Raw genomic sequence first — 14094 nt, 5'->3', positions numbered from 1 at the left:
CATTCAGTCCCTTGACGTTCCAGGTGATCAGCCTGGTCGGGGGGCACATCCCACCCCCCCACCCGTCAGCCATAGCCTTTCTCGGGCCGGCCCCTGGCCCGTGCGCCATTCCTGGCCCGCCCTTTGGCTGCCTCCACCCTCGACCTCCTTTCCAGTGCCTATTTCAAGTCCCTCTCCCGTCAGCTGGGAATTTCTGATGAGTGTTTCTTAAATTTAGATTAAGAGTTAGGTTCGTACTTTCAGTCTTCAATAGCCTCGTTAAATAGGGAGCTGCCTGAAATGGCAGGTAACTATCAGTCAGTTGAAATTGCTGCCCTCAATAGGTGTTAATTACTGTAGCAGAAAGCTGAGCTAGGTCTCGAGTTATCGGAGGCTCAATATAGCAGAGTGGTTTAAACCCACACTCGGACAGCAGACTGCAGTTGAGTGAGATGTAGATTGAGTGAGGAATTGGAAATTTGGTTCAGGTAGGAATTAGGGGTTGGGGGGGGGGGGGAAGAGAGCTGCTCCTTTATCTGTTTTTTGTAGCCTAAAGTGGTTGATGACTGTCCTTCCTTGTCTCCAAGCTAGGTGAACACAACTTTTTATTACTTTATCTGTATAAATTATTAACTAATTGACTAATTAATAAAGTTGGACAGAAATGGCAGGGCTGGTGGTGTGCTATGACTGTAGCATGTGGGAATCTTGTGAAATGCACTGCAGTCCAGGACAACCGGGTAGTGTCTGCAGCTTTGGCTCCAAGTTGCTGAGCTGGAAATCTGAATGGCAAACATTGATGGGCATCAGGGAGGGGGAGAGTTGCCTAGACACTTCATTCCAGGAGACAGTCATTTCTCTTGGGTTAAGCAGAACCTTGGTCAGTGGTCACCGAAAAGGATGATGTGACTACGACTCAGACTGGTGAGGGGAATCAACATGTAGTGATCGAGGAGCTTCAGTCCCTGACTTTGTCCAACAGGTATGAGGTGCTTGCTACCTGTGTGAGTGGGGAGTAAGACTGCAAGGTGGATGATTGGACCAACCATGGTGAAGGATACCATTCAAGTGGGGAAAACAAAGAGGAATGCGGTAGTGATGGTACAATATGATCTGGGATAAATGCCATTCTCTACAGTCAAGGGTCTTAAGTCTATACAGCTGTGCTGCTTGCTTGGCGCCAAGGTTCGGGATATCTGAAGAGCAATTTGCAGTGGTGGGGGAGAATCCAGTGGTCCATTTAGGTACCACCAGCATGGGTAAGACTAAGGAAGTAGTTCTGCAGAGAGCATCAGATGTTAGGCACCAAATTAAAAAGCAGGAGCTCAAAGGTAATAATCTCTGGATTATTTCCTGAGCCATGTGCGAATTGGCATAGGGTAACTAAGAGCGAGATGAATACATGACTTAAAGGTTGGTATGGGAAAAATGGGTTTTGATTCATTGGCCATTGTGCCAATACCAAGGAAATTGAAACTGTACCGAATCAATACAGCAAACCTACATTACCAGCACAGGACACACCCATCGCTTGGCACAATTTTAGTCACTGCACCCCAGCAGTCATAGTCAAGCATAATGCTTCCCATGTCGACTTCCATGTCAATACTAAGGTTAATCAAAATTAAGCTGAAAAGTTCCATCTATTTGTTCCATTAGCCAAGCCCTTGAAAGTAAAAGCTGCATTTCTTTTGGCATTCTGTGCTCCCAGAACCAACAAATAAAGCTTGAAACAAGAAAAGTACGTTTGTTCCGTCACTCCTGCTGTTTTACAGATCATGTGCCACATACGCTAGCCAGCCTGTTTAACGTCCAGAACAAAGATTCTGTGTATCTATTGATTTCCACATCTCACTGTTTAAATTGCTACTACCTTGGATTCCAGTGCCAAATAACCCACTTGATTATAACTCCACTAACCCACGATTCCAACCTAATAAGATAATCATTTTACTGTTTTGGTACCAATGAGGCAAGGGGTGGATTGCTTTTGATCTTGTTAAACTGATTGATTTTATGCAGGACCATCATTAATCAAACAGCTCATGGAAGATTTCCTGTTCCGTGCTTCAAAAATCATCTTGACCAGTAGCAGTCCAGCTGCGAGCTGCTCGATTACTCAACAGGATTTTCATCCAAAGTATGTAAGACCAGCTCTTTTTAATGTTTATAATAACGAAGCAGTTTGCTTTGATTGGTTTCATAACTATTTCCCCATCAACCTGGACTAGATTTCACCTGAACATTGAGTGATAAATGCTGATGCTGCCCTGCCTCTCATTCTCTCTTCAGGTGCAGTACGGTCAATAGCCGACTTGCTGCTTATGAGGTGCTGGTTATGTTAGCAGATAGCTCTTTGAGTAATCTCCAGCTTATCTCTAATGAGCTTCTCTCAATGCACCACCAATTTGACCCTGCACTTACAAAGGAGTTTGAGGTAAGTGAAGTTCTGGCTCTTAGATTTTATTTTATTCCATAATAGTATGTACAATGAATTGATAATGTTTTCCAAGCATTGCTGTCTGGAATCGCTTGAATTTCCAGGGAGGAAAATAGGAGCGATGTGACAACCCGACTCTGCCACTATGCGCAAGATCAGGCTCTATTAATACATAATTATGCAAACTTTCAGTGAATATGGATAAAAAAATACTGGATTAATCACCTCAAGGCACACTAATTTTCCTCATTTAAAAATAAAACTTTAACCATTAGATTTGTGCGTTTTGCACTGTTGTATCTTTCTCCTTGAGGGGAAGCATAAACTCACCAGCATTTGGTTAGCGCCTGCATGAAGCGATATGTTGCAGTGCAGCACAATTTGTTTTTTAAATTTAGAGTACCCAATTCATTTTTTCCAATTAAGGGGCAATTTAATGTGGCCAATCCACCTACCCTGCACATCTTTTGGGTTGTGGGGGCGAAACCCAAGCAAGCACGGGGAGAATGTGCAAACTCCACACGGGCAGTGACCCAGAGCCAGGATCAAACCTGTTACCTCGGCGCCGTGAGGCATCAGGGCTGTGCCACAGTGCTGCCCTCAGTACAGCACAATTGATCACTAAGCAAAATAAAACTGCCAAACATGATTACTGTAGTTACCATTAATTACTTATCTATTGTTCTTCCAAATGAGAATCCTCCATCTTTTATCCCCACTAGGATTTTAAGAACAAGAGCAATTGCTTGAGGCATGCACCTGCTTTTTTGCTCTTTCTATAGCCCTCTTTTTTTCAAACCTTTCTCATTAGTTAGTTTCTGGAGTAAATACTAATTTTCTGAATGGAGCAGGAGACTGTTTATAATAATAATCTTTATCCCAAAAAAATAAGAAAACATGTTACAGCAGAGAACATAAGCAGAAGTTATTTTTAATTTCTTGAAATGTCAGTAACATTAAGCAGGCATATACTTCCAAACAAATATTTGTATCACAAAATTGAGATTGTTCACAAAACTAGAAAATACAAATGCAGTGACATCATGCTTAAATTTTTGTAATCCCTTTCTTCCTCATATTGTTTTGTTTGTTTAGTAGGTCTGAATTCAAGTTTTAAATATTGCTTAGCTCTCAGTAAGTTATGATTGTAGTTCCTTTTGCTGTTCAAAGGATTGTTTGAAATTTCTGCAGGAAACTTTTAATTACCCTTTTATTTTTCCATTTGTTAGTTTTAACCTTACCTTGAAAGTCTTGCCTTGCTAGAGGTGTTAGCTATTCTGCAGCCAGTATTTTTTTAACCCAGCAGTCACTGACTTTTATTTGTCACACCCCAATCAATTCTCTGATGTTTTGTCAATTATGTTTATGTGAACTATTAAGTATTTATTGACGCATTGCATATTTTGATATTTGCACTCTGTATTTTTGCATTTAGTACTTGCCACCTGTTGATAGCCGCTCTGTCTCTGGGTTTGTGGGACTGAAGAATGGAGGGGCCACATGCTATATGAATGCAGTGTTCCAGCAACTTTATATGCAGCCTGGATTACCAGAGGTAATGGTGCTTTGAATTATTTATTTTTGCACCTTATCATTTGTTTTACTTATTGCATCATGCTCTGTCCATGGGAGCAGATAAATTACATTTGAAAAAAGTGAGATTTAAACTTAAATTGTTGAAATAGTACATTGATGCACAATCCCCGCCCCCCCCACAATGTGATTCAGGCCCCAAGCCTCTGATGTTTTGGGTGCCCCCTGGTTAGGGGGACTGCACCCAAAGATCCCACCCCAGAGACCCATATCCAGGGAATCTGGGGGGTGTCTCCCCTATCCAGGGGGTATCCCCACTATCCGAGGGGGCCTGACTCCTACCCAGGGGGCTCTGGAAGGAGGCATCTCCTTTACCCAGGGGGATCTGGGAGGGGCATCTCTGTTACCCAGGGGGTCTGGGAGGAGCATCTCCTCTATCCAGGAAGCCTGGGAGGCGGCATCGTCTCCATCCAGGGGGGTCTGGGAGTGGTATCTCCTCTAGCCAGGGAGGTCTGGAAGGGGGCGTCTTCTCTATCCAGGGGGTTCTGGGAAGGGGCGTCTCCCCTATCTGGGGGACTGGGAGGTGAGGTCTCTCGTTTTAGGGGGCGTCAGGGGAGGGGTGTGGCAGGTTATCCATGGTGGGATGGGTGAACTTTGGGGGCAACTTGCTTAATGGAATACCCCTTTGACCCATGTCAGGGCCATGCTGGTAAATAACAGTAGTAATCCGTGCCCATGTGTTTGCCTGACCGGAGAATCATGAGAGCCTGGAGACTCTGGTGCCAGGCCCGCTGACTAGATGCAAATGGGTCATTAAGGTCTATTAGCATTCACTCATTGATGCGTGGGTGCAAACCTCGATCCCATTGCCAGCGGAGGGAGGCGGAGCATAGTGGTAATTTCGGCACTAGGCACGAACCTCTATTTTGGCCGGACGCCCCATTCGCCGCTCGTTTGCAATCCATATTGCTGGCTCCGTGGGGTGGAGAATTCAGCCCATAGTTTGTGTTTAAAACAAATCCACAACAAAGTCATTTTCGATGCACGTGCTCTTCTGCCATGACACTGGATATCAAATCCAATACATGATGTTCACCATGAATTCAGATCTTTAATTCCACACCGTTGGCTTGGAATTGTTATCATAATTTGTTCTGGACACACATTGGTGTCAGATTTCAAAGTTCAATACCATTTACCAATGTTGCACTCTTGTGAGCTCCCAAGTTTCTAGATGGATGTTGTGGTGGCAGGAAATTGTGTTTATCTTTATTAATGATTGCTTCACAGGTGCATCCCTTATAAAGATGATCAGTGTATATTGTCAATTAATCAGATGAGAGATTGCAAAAGTAAATTTTACCGGAAATATTTATCTTTTCCTCCATATCCTCCCAACATATTTGATAGCATAGTGGTCATGTTACTGGACGAGTATTCCAATTCTCGTCATGATAGTTTAAGAATTTGAGTTCATTTTTTTTTAAATCTGGAAATTAACCAAAAGCTGGAATCAATTTAATGACTGTGAAGCTATTGGATTGTTTAAAAGCCCAAATGGTTCAATAATATCCTTTTAAGGAAGAAACATTGACCTTTCCTGGTGGGGCCTAAAAGTGACTAATCCCACACCAATGTGCTTAAATCTTCTCCTGACCTATGAAATGATCTGGTAAACAAGGCCCACAAGGACAATCATGGAGCAACCATAAATGGACAATAAACAACATCCACATCCTTTGAATGAATAACAAAAAAGGCACAGATTTTGTGAATGATGCCCTCTGTACTTTCACAGAAAAGGAATTGTGCCTAAGGGACTGGTTTAGATTTCTCTCACCTTCAGTTTTTCTCCCCCTTCTTGCAGGCAATGCTGTCAGTTGATGACGACGATGATGAGAATCCAGAAGAGAATGTTTTCTATCAGGTTCAGTCCCTTTTTGGGCACTTGATGGAAAGCAAATTGCAATACTACGTCCCAGAGACATTCTGGAAGGTTAGAAAATTGGAAATAATATAGAATATTCTTATTTTCTGTGATTATTTCATTGGACATTTTCTCCAGGAAAATGCATGAACTGTGTTGGACAAATCTTTTGGAAAGTATGTGATGTTTGAGCAATAATATCTCACCTTAGCCCAGTCATTGAGAAACCTAGCTTAAGCATTCTAGATGGTGCTGTCTAATCGTCCCACAGCCTTGAACCCAGCATATGGGATGGGCATAAGTGTGATGCTATGTGCCAAACCAGAAAAATGAAATGAAAATCGCCTATTGTCACGAGTAGGCTTCAATGAAGTTACTGTGAAAAGCCCCTAGTCGCCACATTCCGGCGCCTGTCCGGGGAGGCTGGTACGGGAAACCTGAAACCTAAAAGAAACCTGAAATGTATGAAAAGGTAATATTTCAAAACTAATGTAACTGAGTAATTACTTCACACTCAATTGTAGAATAAGCCGTTACCAGGTATGGGGAACGTGTACTAGGCGGCAGCAACAGGAAGTAAACAAGTATGATTTGGCATCGCAGCATTAACAAAAGCAAATAGTCTGGGCCCCAAATGCGAATTTTAATGAAGTTGAACATTAATTGTACTCTGAGCTTGTAGGTGATCTCTAACCATCATATTTATACCCAGTGTAAATATGCAGCTGAGGCGAGCTCAATTACAAATGAATTTTGCATGTAGCTGTAGTACCTTGCTATACTCTCAGGACATCCTTTTTTTAAAAATTTAGATTACCCAATTATTTTTTCCAATTAAGGAGCAATTTAGCATGGCCAATCCACCTACTCTGCACATTTTTGGGTTGTGGGGGCGAAACCCACGCAGACACGGGGAGAATGTGCAAACTCCACACGGACAGTGACCCAGAGCCGGGATCGAACCTGGGACCTCAGCGCCGTGAGGCGGTTGTGCTAACCACTAGGCCACCGTGCTGCCCACTCTCAGGACATCTTAATGCTCCACAATAAGTTAATTATTTTGAGGTGCAGCCCCTATTATGTATTGACTTTGGAACTGCCTCATTTGTGCACTGAAATGTCAGCCAAAATTACATGATCAAATCTAGTAGGACATGAATCTTAGAATGTTCCTGTATACTCAGCCTGTGCAGGGAAGTGGGAAATCCATTGGGATGCATTTAGCCGCCTTTCAGATTGGCAAAAGCCTTTAAACTAGCTGGAGGTAAGCACTATGATTTCACAGATGCAATTTTACTGACAAACTGAAAAGCTTAAATAACAAGCTAAGAAACTATCTCTCTTCCTTCTTACTTCTGTCTCCAGGCAGTGATATGCTGAGATACAATCTTAGTGCAGACAGGTTTTAGTAGCCTGTGTGAACTTATACTGTACCTGTCAGTGGACTGTTTGACCTTGAAAAGACATGGGGGTGGATTCTCCGTCCCGCCTCGTCAGGTTTCTGGTTCAGCATGCCGGCGGGATTCTCCGTTTCGCCGGCTGGTCAATGGGGTTTCCCATTGTGGGGCAGCCCCACGGCGTCGGGAAATCCCTGGACTGCCGCCAAAATGGAGCATCCCGACGGTGGAGAATCCAGCCCATCATAATTAATGTTGCCTCGAATTTGATAGCACAGCCTGTTGCATTGCACAATTTCTTTAAGATTGCTGTGCGTGTTTTTTTTAATAAACATTTTATTGAGGCATTATGGTTTTATAACAACAACAGAAGAAACAATGTACATACAAATATAAGCATAGTGCAAAAGCCTTCTGCCTCCCTCACAGGTCTCACCTTTACTAACGCCTTACTCTAAACCTGCCCCCGTCCCTTCTGCTGACGGTTAATTTTCCCCATTTGCGTTTCAGCTCTTCAGTCTGCGTTTCCTCTGACCCCATGAGTTCCTTGTAAATGTCAGAAACCCTCCCTTCTCCCACCCACATTCTGGAAACAACCCTGTCCTGTATCCCCCTTGGTGGAGGAGCGGGAAGGTTGAGACCTGCCTGAGTAGGAAGTACCGCGCCTGTAGGTACCTAAACTCATTCCCTCCCGTCAATTCAAATTTCTCCACCAACTCCCTCAGGCTGGAAAATCTCCCTCTATAAACATATTTACCATCCTCTCAATCCCTGCTCTCTGCCACCTAGCCTCCCCAGGGCAAACTGGTGATTATTGCAGATTGAAGACCAGACCGATGCTTCCTCTGCTCCCACATGTCTCCTCCATTGCCCCCAGACTCTCAGGGCTGCTACCACCACAGGGCTGGTGGAGTACCGTGCTGGCGGGAACGGCAGAGATGCCGTTACCAATGCCCCCAAACTAGTGCCCTTACATGATGCCACCTCCACTCGCCCCCACACTGACTCTCGCTTTCTCCCCCCACCACCACCACCACCACCACAGTCACCACCCACTTATTAATCATGGCTATATTTGCCGCCCAATACTAATTAAAGTTCGGCAGCGCTAGCCCGCCCTCTCCCATCATTTTCACTGTCTGCACCCTCCCAGCTAGTGACAACCGGAGCACGTCCCACCTTCGGAAATCCTCCTTCATTTAGTCTACTAGTCAGGCCAGATTTAACCCGTGTAGCCGTTCCCATTGCCGTGCCACCTGGATGCCTGGGTACCGAAAGCTTCCCCCTACCACTCTAAACAGCAGCTCCCCCAATTGCCTCTCCTGCCCACTTGCCTGAATTGCGAATATCTCACATTTCCCCATGTTCAATTTATAACCTGAAAACCGGCCAAATTCTACCAGAATCCTCATAATTTCTTCCATCTCTTCTAGTGGGTCCGAAACATACAGGAGCAGGTCATCAGCGTATAGTGAGACTCTGTGTTCCACCCTCCTGGACCAGCCCCTTCCAGCCTCTTGATGCTCTCAACGCAATTACCAGTGGCTCTATGGCCAGCGCAAACAGCAGTGGGGAGAGGGGGCATCCCTGCCTCGTTCTCTGTGCAGCCTAAAATAGTCCGATGTTAACCTGTTTGTCCGTACGCTCGCCACGGGACGCTGATACAGCAGTCTGACCCAGTTGATAAAGCCCTGTCCAAATCCAAATCGCCCCAGAACCTCCCACAGATATTCCCATTCCACCCGATCAAATGCCTTCTCTGCGTCCATTGCGACCACTACTTCCACGTCCCTACCCTCTGAACTAACTTCCAGGTTGTCTGAATATATTTCCTCAGCCGCCCACGCACCTCCTCATCCAGTCTCCAGTGCGGGCGTTGGCCACACACCTTGCTCACCTGTAGGTCAATCCAGTGCGGGGTATGGTCCGTGATCGCTGAATGCCCGGTGCCCACTACCCCCCCCTCAGTAAACCCCTGTTCAGGATTTAAAAGTCAATCCGGGAGTACACTTTATGCACGTTAGCTCCTTTGCCATTGCTGGCACCGTGCATATTCTCCCCCCCCCCCCCCCCCCCCCCCCCCCCGGACCAACATGTGCGAATCCAGGTCCAGGATCCTCCCCAACATCCTCTTTATGAACTCCACATCATCCCAATTTGGTGCGTACTCATTCATGAGTACTGCCGGCAGCTTCCCACTAACCATGACGGAACGGCCTCCCACATCTGCAACTATTCTTCCCGCCTTGAACGACACTCGCTTGTTAACCAAGATCGCGACACCTCTAGTCTTAGAAACCAGCCCTGAGTGGAAAAATCTGTCCAACCCATCCCTTCCTTAATCTAATCTGATCAGTTACTCTGAGATGCATCTCCTGTAACATTGCCACGTCCGCCTTCAGTCCCCTCAAATGCGCTCTTAACTGGCCCATTTAGCCTTCTTGCGTTCCATGTGATCAGCCTGGGGCTTCTCATATCCCCCCACTCCGCCAATCAGCCATCACCTTTCTTGGAACAGTCTCCAGCCCGCGACCATGCATCCGCAGACCCGCCCCCAGGCAGCTTCTGCCCCCGACCTCCATTTTGTCCCACAGCAAATGTCCCCGTCCCCCCCAGTAACAACGGGCGAGCAAACCACCTCCTCCAACAAGCATAACATTCGCTCACCCCCCACTGCGCTTCCGTGCGATAGCCCGTCCAGTGAGCTAGGTGACCCCTGCCCATGGCGCCAGATGTTTTCCCACCTATTGTCCCCTCCCCCAACATCCAACATCTAATATTCACACCTCCATCCCCCATCAGTGCAAATGCAAACTTTAACTCGCACAGCTCTGCAGCAGGCCCCAAATCAATACAGAAGGCATTACAAATAACGTCCGAAAAACAAGAAACTTTCTCAACATGAGCGCTGCAGCAAAGTTCAAATATCTCAGTCCGCCACCAGCCCTTTCCTTCTAGCGAAGTCCATTGCTTCCTCTGGCGACTCAAAGTAAAAATGTTGCTCCTCGCACGTGACCCAAAGATGGGCCGGATATAGCAATCCAAACTTAACCTTTTTCTTGAAACCTGCTCTTCTCCTGACCACATCCACACTCAGATCCTGGTATCGCAGGATGCTGTGCTCCCACTTACAGCTCCGTGTCTGCCTGGCCCACCGTAAAATACACTCCTTGTCCAGGTACCTATGGAATCTCACCACCATTGCCCTTGAGGGGGGTGGTCCCCCACACGCAGCTTCCTCGCGAGCGTTTTGTGAGCCCTGTCCACCTCCAAGGGTCGGGAGAACGTCCCATCCCCCAGCAGCTTCTCGAACATGCCCGCGATGTATGCCCCAGCGTCCGCTTCTTCGGACCCCTCCAGGTGACCAACAATTCTCAAGTTCTGCCGGCGGGGCCTATTCTCTAGGTCCTCCACCTTCTCCAGGAGCCTTTTCTGCTGGTCTCTCAGCATTCCCCCCCCCCCCCTACAGCTCCACTGCAGTTTGATGATCCTCTTGGTCAGCCAGTGCCTTCTCTACTTTCTGGATCGCCCGGTTTTGAGCATCCAGTCTAAGTTCCAGCCACACAATCAATTCCTTAATCAGGCATTCCTGTTTCTGCTTGGCGAAGCCCTCCTGTACGAATTGCATCAGCTGCTCCGTTGACCACTGGGTTGTCGAGCCAGGACCCCGGTCGTCCGCCATGCTTTCTCCCACTGCAGCCTCAGCCCAAACCTACTCTGTTTGCCTATTTCTTCCTTTGCGAGCACTTCTGGTCTACCTCTCCATGTACTGATATAGGATTCCTCTTCACAATTGCCTCCACCATCAATTTTCCAAATTAAATCCGACAAAAATCGGGGGGGGAAAGGTCCAATGGTCCGACCCGAACAGGAGCCGGGGGGGTGGAGGGGGGCTAGCTTGCCCCACTCTACCGCAGTAATTTTCTGCTCCAATGGCATTGCAGTGAATCATTCAAGAAAATTCAATAATAGGCCTTTTCCTATTCATTGGCTTGTTCTTGCACTTCCACTTTTTCCAGCGCTAAGTTTGTTATCTCAACCATGCTTTTGCAAGTTTCAGAATTATGACTAGTTCACTTGTCACATTGGGGAAAAATAATTTAATGAGTCCCAGTTGGAAACATATTAGTTGAATGTGCAACAACACTGGGAAAGCGAGCTGAGAACCATTTATCTACCATCTGTCTTTGCTGAGTTAAATTGTTTTGAAGACTAGAAAATTAAAATAAATGCGCATGTAACGTACAAAATAAACTGTCCAGACAATATTTTAGCAAATGTATATTAATTCTTTGCATACCTACTTATTCTGTCCACAGATTTTCAAGCTGTGGAATAAGGAGCTGTATGTACGTGAGCAGCAAGATGCATATGAATTTTTTACCAGTCTGATCGACCAGATGGATGAGCACCTTAAGGTAGGTACATGACAACACTTGGACATATACAGAATCATCCTATATTTTCATGATACAATTCACAATACTTTGGTGTCGTGACAGAAACTTGGACGTGAACAGTTTTTCAAGAACACTTTCCAGGGCATCTTCTCTGATCAGAAGATCTGCAAAGATTGTCCTCACAGGTGAGTAGCTTTATCATCATGTAGGTTGACAACAATGTATTTTTTTAAAAACCTTTCTGTTTAATGATTTATTGATTTTATTTAGCGAAGAATGCTGCAACTTAACCATTGCAATGTTTTGGGGATTGCAGAGGAGGAAATTTATTGTAATTTTGAAAAAAAACATCCTCCACTGTTCTTCAAACTTTTTTTCCGGGGACCCATTTTTACCAACCGGCCAACCTTCGGGACCCAACCCGGCCGGCCTGCGTGACCCACCATTTTCTCTTACCTTGTTTGCTGCTGACAGAAATGGAGGAAATGGTTTTGGGTCCCTTTGGCTCTCATGCACGCTCCTCCAACGGAACCTGTTGGATGAAGGTGAAGCCTTCCGGTGTCGGAAAGTATGGAGTCCAAAGTTTTGCGGTTTTTTTTTTTTTTGTTTTTTTTGTTTTTTTTCCTGTAAAATTTTATCAAACAAAACCCATCCGACTTGTTAAAACAAAATGCAAAAAATAAAAATTAAATGAATAAACATCCCCCCCCCCCCCCGCAACTTGTAAAATAAAAAGCTGCGACCGTTAAAAAAAAAAGTGGCCGCATTGCGCATGCGTGCCCGATCATCAGCGCGCATGCCCATAGTTTTTCGCAAGCACAGTGCGGCCGTACTTTTTTTACATGTTCGTGGCCATTTTGACAGCCGCTTGCAGCCGGTGTTATTAACAGCAGCTGTTGCGCGCAGATATACGCGATCGGGAGCGCCGCAACGGTCGACTCCGTGACCCTCACAATACCCACCCGCGGGTCGTACCCCCGAGTTTGACAGTGCCTGTCGTAGACTATTTCACCCTGGCGTAAGCAGCGTTCTCTCAATCTTCTGCAAAGCCACTTTAAAGCTGATTGGTAAATCTTAGATTCATAGGGTCAGTAGGACACAGAGACCATTTGGCCCATCGAATCCATGCTGGCTCTCTGTGCAGCAATCCAGTCAGTGCCATTCAGTGCTCTATCCATAAAGTCTTGCAGGCTTATTTCAATCAAGTGCCCATCTGATTTGCCGTTGAAATCATTTATTGTCTCTGCTTCCACCGCTCTTGTGGTCAGCGAGTTCCAGGTCATTACTGTCCGTTATGGAGAAGGTAGAGGAATGCTCAATCAGCAGACATTTTTAACTGCTGTCTTGGGCTAGCCTGCTCACTGCACATTCAGGAACCGTGGCTGCTACCAACCTCCGTGTAAAGCCCAGAATTTTTCAAGTTACTTTTCTGTATTCCAAAATCTTTCTCACTGGTTGGAGTGTGAGGTCTTTGCAGGACAGAAGTAGGAAAATTCCTTTGGCCTGCATAAAGTCACAGCCACTGTGGCTAACAGTATTATATTCCAAGGCTTCTATTTATGTAATTTAATTGACATAATAAAATTACCCAAAACACTTGCAAGGGTCAAAATTTGGCATGGTTTTTGATGTGCAGTTGAGCCTTCCACCTTCAGTGTTTTGTTCCTGCCCAGAGTTATCCTTTTCTTCTGCCAACCTAATGCACTTGGAGGTTGTCCAACTTATCAAATCATTGTTCTGCAACCTCAGTTAAAGGAATTGCGTAAATTGCTAAGTACTCTTAATTGCTCAGTCGTTCCTCCAGTGGGTCACAACTTTCATTTGTGTGCCGAAGGTATGTTGTCAAATTTTATTTCGGGCTTTACTGTACTTTGAACTAATGGAATAAAATAAATGCTCAATATTTGTTATCTTCAGAGCTAACATTTGTTATCTTCAGAGCTAACAAATGCGAGCTGAATATGAGTGTAGATGTTCTCGGCAGAAATTAGAGTGTCTGATCAACTTTTTCCTGTAGATATGAGCGTGAGGAAGCATTCATGGCATTGAACCTCGGAGTGACATCCTGCCAAAGCCTGGAGATCTCACTGGATCAGTTTGTGAGAGGAGAGGTGCTTGAAGGAGGCAATGCGTATTATTGTGAGAAGTGTAAAGAAAAAGTAAGTTTACTACAAGTCAACAGTGTTTTCATAATGAATGCAGCAGTTCGCATTTATCAGAATTCGAATGACTTTTAAACAAATTAACTTGATGCTGTTGTCCAGAGACCATGTCTCACTGCTGAGGCTGCAGTGCCACCCACCCTGTCTCTGGAGAGATGGCACAGTGGTTAGCATTGCTGCCTCATAGTGCCAGGAACCTGGGATTAAGTCCAGCCTTGTCAGTGTACACGTTCTCCATATGTCCGCACGTTCTTCC

At 45.5% G+C, this 14094-nt stretch overlaps 1 protein-coding gene across 3 annotated transcripts in view; it reads left to right on the top strand.

The window, feature by feature from the left end:
- usp24 (ubiquitin specific peptidase 24) overlaps nucleotides 1–14094 on the top strand; it is a 200945-nt gene that overhangs the window by 139507 nt on the left and 47344 nt on the right. For all 3 annotated transcript variants that reach the window (XR_005460306.1, XM_038794055.1, XM_038794056.1), the window contains exons 40-46: nucleotides 2002–2119; nucleotides 2272–2416; nucleotides 3855–3974; nucleotides 5820–5948; nucleotides 11596–11694; nucleotides 11779–11861; nucleotides 13694–13835. Coding sequence is in view for 2 of the 3 variants with exons in the window: in XM_038794055.1 (XP_038649983.1) it covers nucleotides 2002–2119; nucleotides 2272–2416; nucleotides 3855–3974; nucleotides 5820–5948; nucleotides 11596–11694; nucleotides 11779–11861; nucleotides 13694–13835 (836 nt within the window). In the remaining variant the exon portion in view is untranslated. The remainder of the gene's footprint in view (nucleotides 1–2001; nucleotides 2120–2271; nucleotides 2417–3854; nucleotides 3975–5819; nucleotides 5949–11595; nucleotides 11695–11778; nucleotides 11862–13693; nucleotides 13836–14094) is intronic.

This window comes from Scyliorhinus canicula, chromosome 4 (genome assembly GCF_902713615.1).
Source record: "Scyliorhinus canicula chromosome 4, sScyCan1.1, whole genome shotgun sequence".
Lineage (NCBI taxonomy): Eukaryota > Metazoa > Chordata > Chondrichthyes > Carcharhiniformes > Scyliorhinidae > Scyliorhinus > Scyliorhinus canicula.
Note: the sequence above shows the minus strand (reverse complement) of the source record. Positions and strands in the feature narration are given on the sequence as shown.